The sequence below is a fragment of the Lemur catta genome, chromosome 4 (assembly GCF_020740605.2).
Source record: "Lemur catta isolate mLemCat1 chromosome 4, mLemCat1.pri, whole genome shotgun sequence".
Taxonomy (NCBI): domain Eukaryota; kingdom Metazoa; phylum Chordata; class Mammalia; order Primates; family Lemuridae; genus Lemur; species Lemur catta.
This window is the reverse complement of record NC_059131.1, coordinates 107,155,038-107,171,099: the sequence shown is the minus strand read 5'-3', so window position 1 is coordinate 107,171,099 and position 16,062 is coordinate 107,155,038. Positions and strand designations below refer to the sequence as shown.

The window sequence follows — 16,062 nt, the reverse complement described above, 5'->3', positions numbered from 1 at the left end:
ACGCAAGAGTGAGCCGCCCACGTTGTGCCATGTGGCAAAACTCTGCTTCAGTTTGCAGATCTGTCCCTGGGGAGGAAATCCGTTCATTTTCATCGAGTAATTAACCACCTTTCAATCAGTTCCGTCCACGTCCCTCAAGCTCACCCCCAAAAGTCATGAACTCGTCTCCGCGGCGACAGATGAAGCTCCGCTTGCCCTGAGTGCCCTCGCAGGGCCGCGGGAACCGGGGCTGCTTCCCGCCACCCGGCTCCTCCTCCGCTCGCGCTCTCGGGTCTAGCTTCCCGGAGGCGCCCAGCTCGCAGGTCTTGGCGCCAACCGGGTGGCGGCGCTGTCCGCCCCGCGCGCGGCCGCCTCGGGCCTGAGGGAGGCGGAGGCTCGGCCGGCGGAGGAAGGGGAGGGAGCGAGGCGCGCGCGCTGCTCTCGCGTGCTCTCGCGCCGCTCGCGTGACCGGCCGGTGTGTGCGCGAGGCGCCGGCTCCCGGGGCACGGACGGCCGGGCGCGCGCCGCTGCTGGGGGCGTCCGGGTCCGGGTGTGCTGCCCCGGCCGGCGCGAGGTGCTGGCGGGCTGCGGGGGGCCCGGGCGGACACTGGCGCACACGCTCCCCGAGGAGCCTTCTCCGAGGCTGCTCTTCCTCGGCCAGACGGAGAGCGGCACTGTCTCCCCGCCCAGCGCACACTCGCCCCGTGTCTCCCCCCGCGGCGGCTGCTCCTCCTCGGCGCCGCCAGCCCCAGCGCCGCTCCCGGGCGGGCGGGCGGCGGCGGCGACGGGACCCGCGGAGCCGCTTTGTGTGCAGCCCGACGAGGGGCGGCGGCGCAACCACCTGACAGAGGCCCGGGCGCTCGATGCACCTTCCGCCCGCATGAGGAGGAGGTAAAGGCGGCGGCGGCTCGGCTCCCGCCCTCGGCTGGTGGAGGGAGGGGACGGAAGGGGAGACTGGAGCGGGGGCGGGGGGGGCGCGAGTCCGAGGCCCGGCGGGGCCGCCCGGAGGTGCCGGTAAGGCCTCGGCGGTACCGGGCGGCGCCAAGTGGCCGGGGGCGAGAGAAGCCGCTGGGGCCCCTCGGCCGAAGTTGAAGGAACAAAATGTGAAGTGCGGAGCCGCGTCAGCCGCTTCCTGGCGTGGGGCTGGGGGCGGAGGGCGGCTTGTTTTCCCTTCCCGCGGGGGTGAGGGAGCGGAACGGGGGCGCGGGGCGCGGCGGGGACTGCCCGGGGTCCTGAAGCTCTGCTGGGGAAGGGCGTTTTGTTCCCTGGAGCCGCCGCTGCGTGTGGGTCCGGTTGGGTCCCTAGTTTTGCGGCCTAGGCTGAGCCCTATAGGCCTCGCGTTTGCTTTCCCGGAGGGGACTGGCCGGGTGGGGACGCGGCGCTTCTCTCTGGCCCAGCGGGGGCCTTGAGGTCCTTGTTGGCCTCCGGAAGCCGCCAAACTTGGGACCTTGGTGCTGGAGGGTGGATTTCATTGTGAAAGGTGGAATGGGAAACTCCTGGAGCTGCTCGTCGCCTGCCGCGGCCGCGGCGCTGGTGCCGGGGAGCCCCGAGAGCCCAGGGCTGGCAGGGCCGGCCGGCGGGGTCCGCGCCCCGGGAAGGAGCGGGTGGCGGGGTCGCCGCCGGGTCCCCGGCCTATGGGGAGAACGGGCCCTTTCCAGATTAGAGATATTTGAAACGAAAAAAGAGGTTACAAAGTCGCCCCTTTCCCGCTGAACTTTGGTTTTCTGACCGATAGAGGCCGGTAGAGGACTGTGAAAGAAAAGTTGTCCCCCAGGATGGACTTCACCGCGCAGCCCAAGCCTGCCACTGCCCTCTGTGGCGTCGTGAGTGCGGACGGGAAGATCGCTTACCCTCCGGGGGTTAAGGAGATCACCGACAAGATCACCACCGACGAAATGATCAAACGACTGAAGGTAAGCACCTGGACAGGTGGTTCTCCCTCGGATGTCTTTGGCTCCTTCCGGAGACATCTGGGGGCTTTCTCCTGTGGTATTACTGCACTGCTCGGCCTGACCTTTACAGTGCATCTCCTTGGTGTTTTAGATAGCTTACTGTCTTCTCCCTACCTCCTCTGAAAAGCATTGTTCTGTCTTGAATACATCTTTGAATAAGTTTTGTAGGGACAGACATACCCATTATGGGAAATTAAAAAGAAGTGTGACTTTTTTTCCTTCTTTTTTAGTTTTCAAGCGTAAATATTCTTGTGTTTTTAAAGCTTTTTTTCTGGAAATATTTAATGAGAATAACTGTTCAAAGTAGGTTGCAAATTTAAGGCCGAGCATGGTCGTTTTTATCTGTAATCCCAGTACTCTGGGAGGCCGAGGTGGGAGGATCACTTAAGTCCAGGAGTTCGAGGTTGCAGTGAGCTACGATGGTGCTGCCCCACTCCAGCCAGGGTGACAGAGGGAGACCCCTGTCTCTAAAAAAAAAAAAGTAATATGTAGGGTTATATGTAGGTAAGAATTTACCGAGGAAGGTTCCTATTTTCATCAGCTTCTGAGAGGACTGATTTAAACACAAAAGTTCTTTTCAAGTTTTTAAAAATTGCCAGCAGCTTTTATGTATAATATAGTGTGGTTAAACTTTGAGAGAAGATACTGACTTTTCAAAATTCAGGCTAGAAGTAAGATGATTAAGTTTTTATGTTCAAAGGAGTTTAGAAGAGAGTATTGTGGCTCTTTTTATGAGGCATCAGCTTATTTAATTTGAGCATAGTGATCCTAAGATCAAGATTTTGTTTCAACCTTATGTTGGTCAGTTTTTTGCTTTCTATTCCCTGAACATAGATCATGGCCACAGCCCTACCAAATAAGTGCCATTCTTGTATACAGGATCAGCTTGAAACAGTGGTTCTTAGTCAAGACAGCTTTGACCCACAGGGGATGTTTGGCCATGCTGGAGACATTTTTGGTTGTCACAGTTGGGGCTAGATTGGAATAGGGAAAGATTAGAGTAGGGAAAGACGAGAGTCAGTCAGTCCAGCTAGGAAACTGTTAACAGTAAGTAGTCCAGGTGAAACATACTGAAATCTTGAAGTAGGGCTGTGACAGTGGGAATAGAGAGATAGGGAACCATTTATGTTTCAGAGTTAGAATCAATTAGACTTGGTGGGAGGTGAGGGAAGAAGCAATGTTAATGTTTCCACCTTAGGCAACTTGATGAAATGTATTTTTAGGGAATGATCTTGCCTCTTTGCTCTTAGAGCTTAGTATAGTGCCCAGTACACGTATACAATGTTGTGTTTTAATGAATATAGTATTTAAAGTCTTCCTGTGGTTTAGTTTTCAAAAATCTAATTATTTTCTGAAATTTGTTGCCTTTTTGGAAGGAATAAGACACAGTTTCTTTCCTTAAAACAAAATTTTTCTTTAAAACAAATCTTGATACTAAAGATACATGAATTTAAGTGCTTAATTCGTGCTTCTTAAAATTATATCAAGTGTTTTGAGAGTCTAAAAAATTATGAAATGTGAAGCTGGTAAGTAAAAAATTTATGGATCTTTAATTTTTATTGTTTTCCAAATTTAAGAATATTGAAAGCTTGAATTTTAGTGGTGGATAATATGGTAAAAAACGTGGAAAGTAATGACTATACATTTTCCACTTGAAAATAGATTATCAGAAGTACTGTTAACTATACATGGATATATAACCAAGTCTACAATGAGCATTGTGTTAGAATACCCCATTTGTGATGAATTCTTTTGGAAGTTAAAATTGGCATACATATCAACCAATAAGAATGTCCTTACTGCTAAAATTTTGCTTTTCTGAAAAATTTTTTAAATTTTATATTCTTCCTGCCTTCAGTTCTGTTTTGACTTTGTACTTTTTAGGAATCTCTGTCTAAAATATTACTGTCTTACTGGAAATGTAGAGTCTCACTATCTTGTCCAGGCTAGGGTGCCCTGGCATTAGCCTAGTTCACAGCAACCTCAAACTCCTGGGCTCAAGCAATCCTCCTGCCTCAGCTTCCCAAGTAGCTGGGACTACAGGCACGTGCCACCACACCTGGCTAATTTTTCTATTTTTAGTAGAGACTGGGTCTTGCTCTTGCTCTGGCTGGTCTCAAACTCCTGACCTCAAATAATCCTCCCGTCTCAGCCTCCCAGAGTGCTAGGATTACAGGCATGAGCCACCATACACGCCCAGAAATGTAGATTTTTAACAATATTTAAGCATTTTTGAAATTTTGATAATTTCTTATTAGATCCTTAGTTATGGGTGAATTTTATAAATTTTGTAGTTTATTATTATAAAATGGCAGCAATGTTCAAATATATAAATGTAAAGAGAGCTTAAAGGCAAGTAAAATCTTGATCAAAGGAATTCAAAGATGTTTGGTCCTATTCTTTACAGTTTTCAAGAATGGAACAAGCATTTTTACAGTGGAACCATAATTTTAGAATTAGAAGGATCTTAAAAGAAATTCTGGAACCTCCCCTTACTTCGCAGATAAGAAAAGTTAAGGCGCAAACTGGCCGAGTAACATTTACCAAGATCAGTCATAGGGCAGGTTTGTGGCAGAGTAAGGGCAATAATATCATACTGATTTTGGTTCTTATGGCTGCTTTCTTCTAAGGAATCTCAGTAGAACTAAAAGGTGGTGATTTTTATCATGCACTTAAAGACAGTAAAGTGAAAAGAAAAGATCAAAGAGATTTAGTTTGGTCTTTTGTAGTGAGATAAAGTATGGCTTTTTTTTTTTTTTTTTTTAAATATTAGAAACTATTTTGAAGCTTTGAAGCCTCCTTGAAAATAATTCTTAGAGTATGTCTTTGGAAGAGCTAACGTATACTTTTGTACACTAGAAGCTTCCAGGGAAGTGCTTCACCTATTTTTGTTATGTCAGGTCACACTGGTCTGTAGGTTCCCTAAACATGCCATGTTTATTTCTGCCTAGACAGATTCCTTATGTGGCCCATAAATACCCTTCACTCTCAGCTCATTTGTCACTCACTTGTTACTTTTTTTTTTTTTTTTGAGACAGAGTCTCACTTTGTTGCCTGGGCTAGAGTGAGTGCCATGGCATTAGCCTAGCTCACAGCAACCTCAAACTCCTGGGCTTAAGCGATCCTACTGCCTCAGCCTCAAGAGTAGCTGGGACTACAGGCATGCGCCACCATGCCCGGCTAATTTTTTCTATATATAGTTTTTTAGTTGTCCAGATAATTTATTTCTATTTTTAGTAGAGACGGGGTCTCGCTCAGGCTGGTCTCGAACTCCTGACCTCAAGCGATCCACCTACTTCGGCCTCCCAGAGGGCTAGGATTACAGGCGTGAGCCACCGCGCCTGGCCGCTCACTTGTTACTTTTTAAGGGAAAGCTCTTAGATTCCCCATTATAAACTCTTTTAACTCTTTCGTATCACTTATTACAGTTGTGATATTTATACGTTTAATTGATTTGTGTCTGCAGTTTCTCTGCAAGCTTCATGAATACAGGTACCATGTCTGTTTTGTTCCTTTTTATATCCTTCCATTTCCAAGCTTAATGTCTGGCACATAGTTGAGTGCTCAGCAAATATTTGTTGAGTGAACCAATGAACACTTTCTATTAATGTTGGATTAGCAAAATATTTTTATTTTTGAAAGTGAAGGATAATTTGAAAAAATTATGAACTGCAACTAAGGACTGTTCCTGTGTTTGCATTCCAGAGGTGATAACATAGATACAGTACTTGGAATTTTAGAGTTAAAAGTTAGTTTAGAGGTTATTTGATTTTGTTCTAGTTTTCCAGATGGAGAAACTGACCCTTTGAGAGATTGCCACCAACCCTAGTCACATAAAGCTGAAAAGTGTCATTAACTTCTGTTACTTGATAGGTTACAATTACATATTAATTGACAAATTTAAAAGCCATACTAAAGTTAATTAGCAGTTGGGAAGGAGAACAGATCGTTTAGTGTCATTTTGACATTAAGTATCACAAATAGCCACCTTCCTATAAGGTTATGGGTTCAGAAACTAATACAGAGTTGACATCTGAGAAGTTTTTGAACACAGTTACAGTGAACCTATAAATTAATAGTTGTACAAATTCTATTACCAGCTTCTGCCCAGAGTTAAGTTATATAGTCTGTCCCAGATCATACATTACTTAGGGCTATGTGCCACACACATACTTTGTTCCTTCTTTTCTTGCTACTTTGGAAGTCGGGGGCGGGGGCTGGGGGGGGTTGATAATCCTTGATTTTTAGATAGAGAGATGGGCAGAGTGAATTTTGTTTCTTATATCCATTTCTTACTACCTGGTCCCAGAGATGAATGCCCCAGACGTTATTCCAGCTACCACTCCATACCCAGATCTGCCATATCCATTTTGTCATAGAATCAAATCAACATGTTTACTACCTTGATGCTAAGAATTAGGAAAGATTAAAGAATAGGGTTTTATGAAAATATCCCTGATTTTTCTCCCACCAAGTATATTTTCTTTATATTTTCTGTAATCTTTCTCCTTGTATCAACCTTTCTCCACCTGGTCTATTTGGCAGTAGAAGGAATTAGAATATGGTGGACTTTTAGGTAGGGCATCCCCCTTTCCTCACCAAACCTAGGTTGAGAGAGGGGAAGAAAGGCCATAATTATTTCCATTTCCTTTCCTCCAAGAGGACCCCAGAAGTATTTGGGAATTATTTTTACTTCCATGAATGATTTTTGTTCATCCCTAGCTGCCACACAGTGTGATAATTTCACGTGTAATTAAGTATGTAATTTCAACTCTAAATTCTCTTTATTTTTATATTTGTATCATTGCAGAAGATTCTGCCAAGAATGTTAAAAATTAAACAAAGAGGCAAGATTTCTTAAAATCAAGTCCTAAAATATAGCCAATATACATTTGTGAAGTGATGCATAGTGCAGCACAGTTCTTATTCAGACTTCCACTTGTGTAGAGGAACTGTTCTGGTTATCTATTGCTGTGTAATGAACTTTTTTAAAGATACATTTTGTTTTTACTTTGTTGTGGTAAAATATACATAATATAAGATTTCTCATTTTAATCATTTTCTAAGTGTACAGCTCTGTGGCATTAGGTACATTCACATTGTTGTGCAACTGTGACCAACATCCATCTCCAGAAATTTTGCATATTCCCCAAGTGAAACCACCCATTCTCCCTTTCCCCCAGCTGCGGGCAACCGCTATTCTGCTTTTTGTCTCTATGAATTTGACTACTTTCAAATAAGTGAAATTGGCTGGCATTCTTCTATAAAGAAGAACCTGCCCAACTCCCTCCCCCCTGCCCATTTAAAAAATATTACTCATGGATTATTTTGTTCAATGCATTAAGGTCTATTACTGTTCTTATTACTTTTGAGACTCAAATTGTCCCAAATGAATGTGCTGGCCCCGGTGTCCTTTTGAAACATCTAGTGTCCTTTTGACATGTCTCTCTGAGTTTTTGAGCACTTCTTTGCTTTCTGAACCAATATGTTCACCTTCCCTCCCAGATTTGGATAGGTCATTTTTTCCAAGGAGCCCTATTTCTATCTTAGTAAAGGGGGGTGTTTATAAACTAAGATCTGAGCATTCTGTTTGCATTGCTATTAGGATGTGATTTCTTCAGGCCCTTTCAGTATATAGAGCTAGGAAATGTATTCACATTTATTTATTTCCTCAATCAGTGATGAGTTCATTCTAATACCTCCAATTGAAATCCATCCAGCATAGAGTTCTTCCTAAGGTTTCTCCGCTCCGTGTTTGTATCTTCCTTCTTCTACAGTCGAAACCACTGGTTTCCCCTAACATTTATAAATTTATTTTTTTGTACTACCCTACTGTAAGCACAAACTAAATTTAGATCTACTTAGTATCCTTTACAAGATTTCTTTGTAGTTCTTTTTGTCCCATTAAGGGTATTTATAAAGTACCATATTTGTTAGTTAGTTGAATTTGAATTCTTTTTATCTGAGTAGTTAGGGTATCAATTTTATATGCAGTTAGTTTACTTTTTTTGTATTCAATTTTCATATGTATACTTGTTGGCCCTTTTTATTTCCAGTGACAAATGTAATCCTAGCTTGATTTTTTTTTTTGTTGTAAAAAACATGTAACAAAATTTATCATCTTAACCTTTTTTAAGTATACAGTACAGTAAGTGTAAACTATATGCACATTGTTGTGCAGCCGATATCTAAAACTTTCTCATTTTGCAAAACTGAAACTTTACTCATTGAATAAATAACTCCTCATTTTCCCATCCCCCCAACCCTGGTAACCACCATTCTATTTCTGTTTCTAAGAGTTTGACTATCTTAGGTATCTCATAAGTGCACTTCTGGAGCAGTTTTCTTTTTTTGACTGGCTTATTTCACTTAGCATAAGGTTCTTGAGGTTCATACATGTTGTAAACGTATGACAGGATTTCCTTTTTTTAGGGCTGAATAATAATTGCATTGTATGTGTATATCACATTTTCTTTGTCTGTTCATCTGTCAATGAACATTTAGATTGTTTCTACTCTTGGCTGTTGTAAATAATGGTGCAGTGAACCTGGGTGTACAAATATCTCTTTGGGGTGCTGGGTTTTTTTTTTTTTTGAGACAGGGTCTCACTCTGTCAGCCCCGCTAGCGTGCAGGGGCATCATAATAGCTCACTGCAACCTCAGCCTTCTGGGCTAATGTGATCCTCCTGCCTTAGCCTCGAGCAGCTAGGACTATAGGTGCACACTGCCATGCCTGGCTAATTTTTCTGTTTTCAGTAGATATGGAGTCTTGTTCTTGCTCAGGCTTGAGGTCCTGTTTTCAGTTCCCTTGGATAGAGACTTGGAAGTGGAATTGCTGGGTCTTATGGTAATTGTATTTTTATTTTTTTTTTGAGACAAGGTCTTGCTCTCTCACCCAGGCTAGAGTGCAGTGGTGTCATAACAGTTCACTATAACCTCAAACTCCTGGACTCAGGTGATCCTCCTGCCTCAACCTCCCAAGTAGCTGGGACTACAGTTGTGAACCACTACACCCAGATAATTTTTCTATTTTTTCTAGATACGGGTCTTGCTGTGTTGCTTAGGGTTGTCTCACTCCTGGCCTCAAGCAGTGCTCCCACCTTGGCCTCCCAAAGTGCTAGGATTACAGGCTTGAGCCATCACACCCGGCCTATTTTTAATTTTTTGAGGAACCTTCATACTGTTTTCCCTAGCTGCACCATTTTATTCCCACCAAGGGAGCACAAGTTTTCCAGTTTGCCCACATCTTCACCAATACCGGTTATTTTATTTTCTACTTTTTTGCTAGTGGCCATTCTAATGAGTGTGAGGTGATACTGTGGTTTTGATTTGCATTTCTTTGGTAATTAGTGATGTTGAGCATCTTTTCATATTCTTATTAGCCATTTGTACATCTTTGGAGAGATGTCTATTCAAGTCCTTTGCTCATTTTTTAATTGAGTTATTTTTTGTTGTAGGAGTGTTTGTATTCTATTTTAATGATTACTTTTAAAAATTATTTTTATTTAATTTTACGTAGTTCAAGAGTTGGAACTACTGTTTGTAAAAACTTACACTTTTCAAAAGGTTCTCTCCCATCGTTATTCCTTCCTCTCTATCTCCACCCGCTATAGGTAATCATTTCATTAATTTCTGGTTTATTCTTTCTGTGTTTTCTCCTTCTTACCCAAAAGATAGACTAGTATTTGTACTCTTTTGTACTTTGCTTTTTTCACTTACTCTATCTTGAAAATCACTCCATATCTGGAGATCTTTTAAAAAAAATTTTTATGGTGTTATGGTACTCCATGTATATTAGATGTGCCATAGTTTATTCACTAGTATCACCTTGCATTTTAGATTATTTCTGATATTTTGCTATTATAAATAATGCTGAAGTCAATAACCTTGTTCACATGTTGTTTTTACAAGTGGGTTGTTGGATTAAAGGGTAGGTTTATGAGTGATTTTGTTAGAGATTGTCAAATTCCCTTCCATAGGGGTTGTACCATTTTGGATTTCCACCATCTGTGTGTGGTAGTGTCTCCCCCCTCCCCAGCTTCTCAATAATGTGTTGCCAAGTAATGCCTACTTTTAAATTAGCAGTCTAACAGGCAAATTAATACGTTGCAAAGAAGCTATTTTATTGCTTCCTGGCAATGAGAGAAGCTCTGTATGAAAATAATTAAACATAAGTGTGACATTGAGGTTCATAGGGATAAGAACTATTTAGAGTTCTTTAAAAACTCAAAGGGAATTAAATGATACTTTTTTAGTTTACTTGAAGAAATGAGGGTAGAGAGGGATGGGGACAGAATTTTAGTAACTGATGATGTTGAAAGCTTCAAGCCTTTAATTCAAGACCTTTTTTCTTGTTTTTTTTTTATTTTTTTAAGACCTTGAATTTAATAGAAATTAGGTGAAGTCTCATTAAAAACCATATATGAAATAAGTAACATTAGCATGTTGAAGGCCAGTAACTTGATTTGTATATCCTATATCAGAAATCTACATAATGGGCTGGGCACGGTGGCTCACGCCTGTAATCCTAGCACTCTGGGAGGCCAAGGTGGGAGGATCGCTTGAGCTCAGGAGTTTGAGACCAGCCTGGGCAAGAACAAGACCCCATCTCTACCAAAAATAGAAAAAATTAGCCGGTGTGGTGGCGTGTGCCTGTATTCCCAGCTACTTGGGAGGCTGAGGCAGGAGGATCGCTTGAGCCCAGGAGTTCAAGGCTGCAGTGAGCTATGATGACAGCACTGCACTCTACCCAGGGTGACAGATCAAGACCCTGTCTCAAAAAGTAAAAATAAAAATATATAAAAATCTATATGCTGCTCACTGTAGGAGAACAAGTTTAAGGACATTAATGAATTTTATTTCTATTAGCTTTCACTTTCAGAGTTAATTATTTAAGGTAAACAGTTTGGCTGAGGTTTTTGGCACCTGAAAATATGTATGGTTTAATTCCATGTTGCAGAAAGATAAGTGGAGTTTATGCATTTTATAAAAGCCTAATAAGTTTTGCTGAAGACAGCAAATCAAGAAAGTTCTAGCTACTGTTGTAATAGAAGGCTGAACACAAGTATGATAAAGGAATTTCCTAAATTTCTTTTTATTTTAAATGTGAAACAGGGCCTCACTCTTTTGCCCAAGGTAGAGTACAGTGACGTCATCATGGCTTACTGCAACCATAAACTCCTGGGCTCAAGCGATCCTCCTGCCTCAGCCTCATGAGTAGCCAGGACTATATGTGCATGCCACCACACCTGGCTAATTTTTTAAAAACACTTTGTAGAGACAGGATCTCGCTATGTTGCTCAGGCTGAATTTCCTAAACTTCCTTCCCTTGATGTTGACATTTAGTATTTTATATTAATTCACAGCTTCGCACCTGTTAATGCATCTATACAATTACAGGTGTTCCTAGATACAGAATCCCTCAGCTTTTGGAGCTTACACATTATCTTTTTTTTTTTTCTTGAGACAGGGTCTCTCTCCCTCTCTCTCTCTCTCTCTCTCTCTCTCTCTCTCTCTCTCTCTCTCTCTCTCTCTCGTCTTCTAGGCTAGAGTACAGTGACATCATCATAGCTCACTGCTGCAGCCTTGAACTCCTAGGCTCAAGCAGTTCTCTTGCCTCAGCTTCCCAAGTAGCTTGGACCACAAGCGTGTACCACCCTGCCTGGCTAATTTTTCTATTTTTTTGTAGAGACACGTTCTTGCTATGTTAGACTGGTCTTGAACTCTGGGCCTCAAGAGATCCTCCCACCTTGGCCTCCCAAAATGCTAGGATTACAGGCATGAGCCACTTTGCCCGGCCCTCATTTTTCATATATTATATGATATTTTAAAAGTTTGGAACGGTGGTAATAAATGTGTTTTTCATGTTATAAAATGATCATTAAAATCAAACATTTAAAACTTTCTACCAAAGTAGGAGCACTGTAAGTGTTGCTGGTCAAGCCAGCCCTTAAATAGCATTAATTCAATGGGGGAAGCTGGATTTATACTGGGAATAACACTAGAAAGGATTTCCACTTGAGATTATCATATTTTGAGATTATCATATCATAATTTACAATTTAAGTGCCAATTATGTGGTAGGATTCCACCTGTGTTTTTGAGTAAAATGTTCACTAAGAATTTTAAATCATCAAGTAATGTTTCATAGTGAAGGTGACAATTAGGCTGGTATTTGAAGGTTCACACTTGGGTAGGCAAATGGGTGGTAAAACATTCCAAATAGGTGAATAGCAGGAACAAAGACTGAGAGGCAGAGGCATGCTTGGTGTATTTAAATTGCCTCAGCTTCCCGAAGTGCTAGAATTACAGGCATGAGCCGCCACACCGGCCACACAGAACAGTTTTGCCAGCGCAAAATACTCTAAGAACAATTTAGAGTCAGCTAACCCCAACCCTGCTGCTTAGAGAGTAATTGGGAGAAAAAAAGAGGAAGGTAGGTACCTGTAAAGTTGTTGAAGTCCCTGAATGCCTAAGAAGGGAGTTTGAATTAAAAAAAAAAAAAAAAAATCTCTCATGCATTTGAGCAGATGTGTGCTAAATTATGGTTTTGCATGATTAGCAAGACTAAGTGACCAAGCAGTTTCTTAAGCTCATGAATACCACCCTTTCTTTGTGGCCAGTTTGTGAAGTCCGTTTATTCTCATGCCCAGATCAGATAGTATCTTTGTTTGAACAGCAATCTATTTCTGATTGATGCTGTCTGAGTAAATCAGTTAGTTGCTGAGATTCTAGTCTTCTGACACTAGTGTGAAGGCTGTGGATGAGTAAAGTTTTAAAAAAAGTGATTAGTAGAGTTTTATGTACCTAGATTACTTAGTTACAATACGAATTGTTGTTTTCATTACTTAACATATTCAGTGTGTGCTTTTCCACAAATATTCCTAACAGTTCTGTGGTGAGTTCTAAGTAAACCTTAAGAGTATATTGATGCCATTATTTCATTTTGTTTAATACTTGGAAACTGTGTTAAGTTCAATGGCCATGAATAAATGTCCTGTAATTTCAAATGCTTATTAAATTGAATATCCTTAATCTAGCCACTGTAAGTAAAGGTGAATTCCTTATCTGTGAAAAGAAAACCATTGACTAAAACTATTTTTCCTAAGATTCATGAACATCAAGTCAGTGTACATAAGGAGACTATTTTGTTTCTGGCTGAAATAATTTAGAAAATACGTCTTTCAGCCAGCCAAGATGGCTCACCCCTGTAATTTTAGCCCTTTGGGAGGCTGAGGTGGGAGGATTGCTTGAGGCTAGGAGTTTCAGGCCAGCTTCAGCAAGAGGGAAACCTCATCTCTACAAAAAAATAGAAAAAATTAGCCCAGCATGGTGGTTTGCACCTGTACTCTGGAGGCCGAGGCAGGAGAATTGTTTCAGCCCAGGTGTTTGAGGTTGCAGTGAGATATGATGATGCCACTGCACTACTGCCTGGGTGAGAGAGTGAGACCCTGTCTCAAAAAAAAAAAAGTTTTTCTTCTTGAAGCATATTACTTAAATAACATTGAAGAAAGTGGTAAAAATCAGGCATTAATAAAATGAAATTGTTTTTAGATCTCTTTGAAATTTTATGTAATTTTATCTACTATATTCAGTTCTCATCTTTGCTTTTATATTTTATCAGGTTTTTTAATACGGGTAATCCCCTGCTGCTTTTTCAATTGTTGTATACATTTTTCCTATACTCTTTTGGTTTATTGGTCAATTTTTTAGTTTTTATTTATTTTTTAGAATTTATTATGTTCTTCCCATCGTTTTTTTTTTTTTTTCTTCTCTAACCTGCTTCCGAGAAAAATTTTTTTTTTTTTTTTATTTTTTTGAGACAGAGTCTCATTCTGTTGACCGGGCTAGAGTACTGTGGCATCAGCCTAGCTCACAGCAACCTCCAACTCCTGGGCTCAAGCAATCCTTCTGCCTCAGCCTCCTGGGTAGCTTGGACTATAGGCATGCGCCACCATGCTCGGCTAATTTTTTGTATATATTTTAGTTGTCCAGATAATTTTTTTCTATTTTTAGTAGAGATGGGGTCTCACTCTTTCCCAGGCTGGTCTTGAACTCCTGAGCTCAAATGATCCTCCTGCCTTGGCCTCCCAGAGTGCTAGAGTTACAGGTGTGAGCTATGGCGCCCATCCTTTTTTTTTTTTTTTTTTTTGAGACAGTCTTGCTTTGTTGCCTGGGCTAGAGTGCCGTGGCATCAGCCTAGCTCATAGCAACCTCAAACTCCTGGGCTCAAGCAATCCTTCTACCTTAGCCTCCCGAGTAGCTGGGACTACAGGCATGCGCCACCATGATGCCTGGCTAATTTTTTCTATTTATTTTTAGTTGTCCAGCTAATTTCTTTCTATTGTTAGTAGAAACAGGGTCTCACTCTGCCTCAGGCTGGTCTCTAACTCCTGACCTTGAGCAATCCTCCCACCTCGGCCTCCCAGAATGTTAGGATTACAGGCGTGAGCCACTGTGCCCGGCCCCGAGAAAAAATTTTTAATAGACTTTTTTAGAGCAGTTTTAGGTTCATAACAAAATTAAGTGCAAAGTAGTTTTTCAGCTACCCTGTGGGGCTCCCCATCCTTCTCCATCACATTCCTTAGTGGTACATTTGTGAACCGCCATTAACACATCATTATCACCCAAAGTATATATTCCTGTTTTTTTCTATGTATTTTTTAGCATGGTAAATCCCAAATGTTTATTTATAATCTCTATGGCTTTTTAAATTGGATTCTGTATTGTCTTCCTAATATTACTAATTTTGACTTTTCTTGTTTGGCCAAGGGTGAGCTCTAAGTGCCAATTTACTCGTTTTATGTGGATGCAGAAGACTTTAAATCCCAAAGATGATCAGTATGCTTTAATCTAGATTAATGGTTCTCATGTTTTTAGAGTTCTTAAATACCAACTGCTTTTTTTTTTCTTTCCACTGCTCTTACTATCATTCCCAAACAATTGGTGCATTTGTTAAGAATCAGTTACCTGGTAACCTTCCCCACCTGACCACCCCCACCCGCAAACAAATTTAGTACTTTAGGGCTCAAATATCTGAATTTTTTTTCTTTTTTCCTCCTGCATTTTAAATAAGCTCTTCAGGTGATCTTGATGCAGAGAAAATAAAACCACTGAGAAATATATTTTACATTCCTTATTGCTAAATTTCATAATAAATATTCTCAAAAGTATTATCTAAAAAGGATTTTTATAATTAGTTAAAAGATGTTTTACATTCAGTTTAAATTCTACCTGGAAACAAATTTTATCTCTCGATCATTTTAAACTTAGCTGTGTCCTGAAAATGTTTGAATTTATTTGGAAGGCATGCAAGTATGTATACCATGACCTCTTTTACCTTACTTAGTGGCAGTGTGTCATTTAGAACTTTGTATTAATCTACCTTCCTGCTAAATACAGCTTTACAAGTACATATAAAAATTTAATTTAACAAAAAGTCTCTAAGGGTAATAGTTTACAACCACATTTTATGGAGTTATTCACTTGAGAAGGCAGACATTCTTGGTTTCCAAATATCTCATGCCATCCTATTCTTTCTAATTAATGTTGAGTTTCAAAAAAATTCAAATTGAATTGACATTTTCTATGTAGTTTACTAATGAGAGTTTTACTTTTTCTAAAACAAGAGGGTCAAGTAAACATTGATCTGTTTTGTGTTTCCAATAATGTGTGGCATTGCAAAACTAATTCTTATTTACATATGTGATATGATTCCTGTGGGACTTCTGAATCATCAAAGATGAAACGTTTATGTGGCTTTATTACTTATCACTTTACTTTAATTATTTGCAAATTGGCAGTGCTTGAAATACGTGATGGTAATTTAACAGAACATTTCAAATGGTAAATTACCCTAGTAAGAGAGATTTCTTTTTTTGGCTGCCTTCAAGATTTTATTTGACTATGATGTGTCTTCTGCGTTTTTCTTTGTATTTATCTTGTTTGGGGTTTTCACAGTTCCTTGAGTCTGAAAGATAGTTTATCTTTCATTATTTTGAAAAACACTCAACCTCTTCAAATATTTATTCCCCATTTTTTTCTCTCTTCTCCAGTCTGATTCTTTTTTTTTTTTTTTTTAATCTAAGCAAGGTAGATCACCAAGATCTAGTCTGTTTGATATTGTTTGACA

General features: G+C 40.8%; 1 protein-coding gene across 5 annotated transcripts in view; it reads left to right on the top strand.

Moving 5' to 3' along the window:
* Nucleotides 1-422: 422 nt before the first annotated feature.
* PDS5A (PDS5 cohesin associated factor A) overlaps nt 423-16,062 on the top strand; it is a 128,941-nt gene continuing 113,301 nt past the window's right edge. The window contains exons 1-2 of one of the 5 annotated variants that reach the window (XM_045550555.1): nt 423-870; nt 1,715-1,892. In XM_045550555.1, coding sequence (XP_045406511.1) covers nt 1,755-1,892 — 138 coding nt within the window. In that variant the 5' untranslated portion in view covers nt 423-870; nt 1,715-1,754. Of the gene's footprint in view, nt 871-984; nt 1,088-1,714; nt 1,893-16,062 lie in introns of those variants that run through there. The other 4 variants (XM_045550560.1, XM_045550559.1, XM_045550558.1 and 1 more) reach the window with 4 other exon arrangements.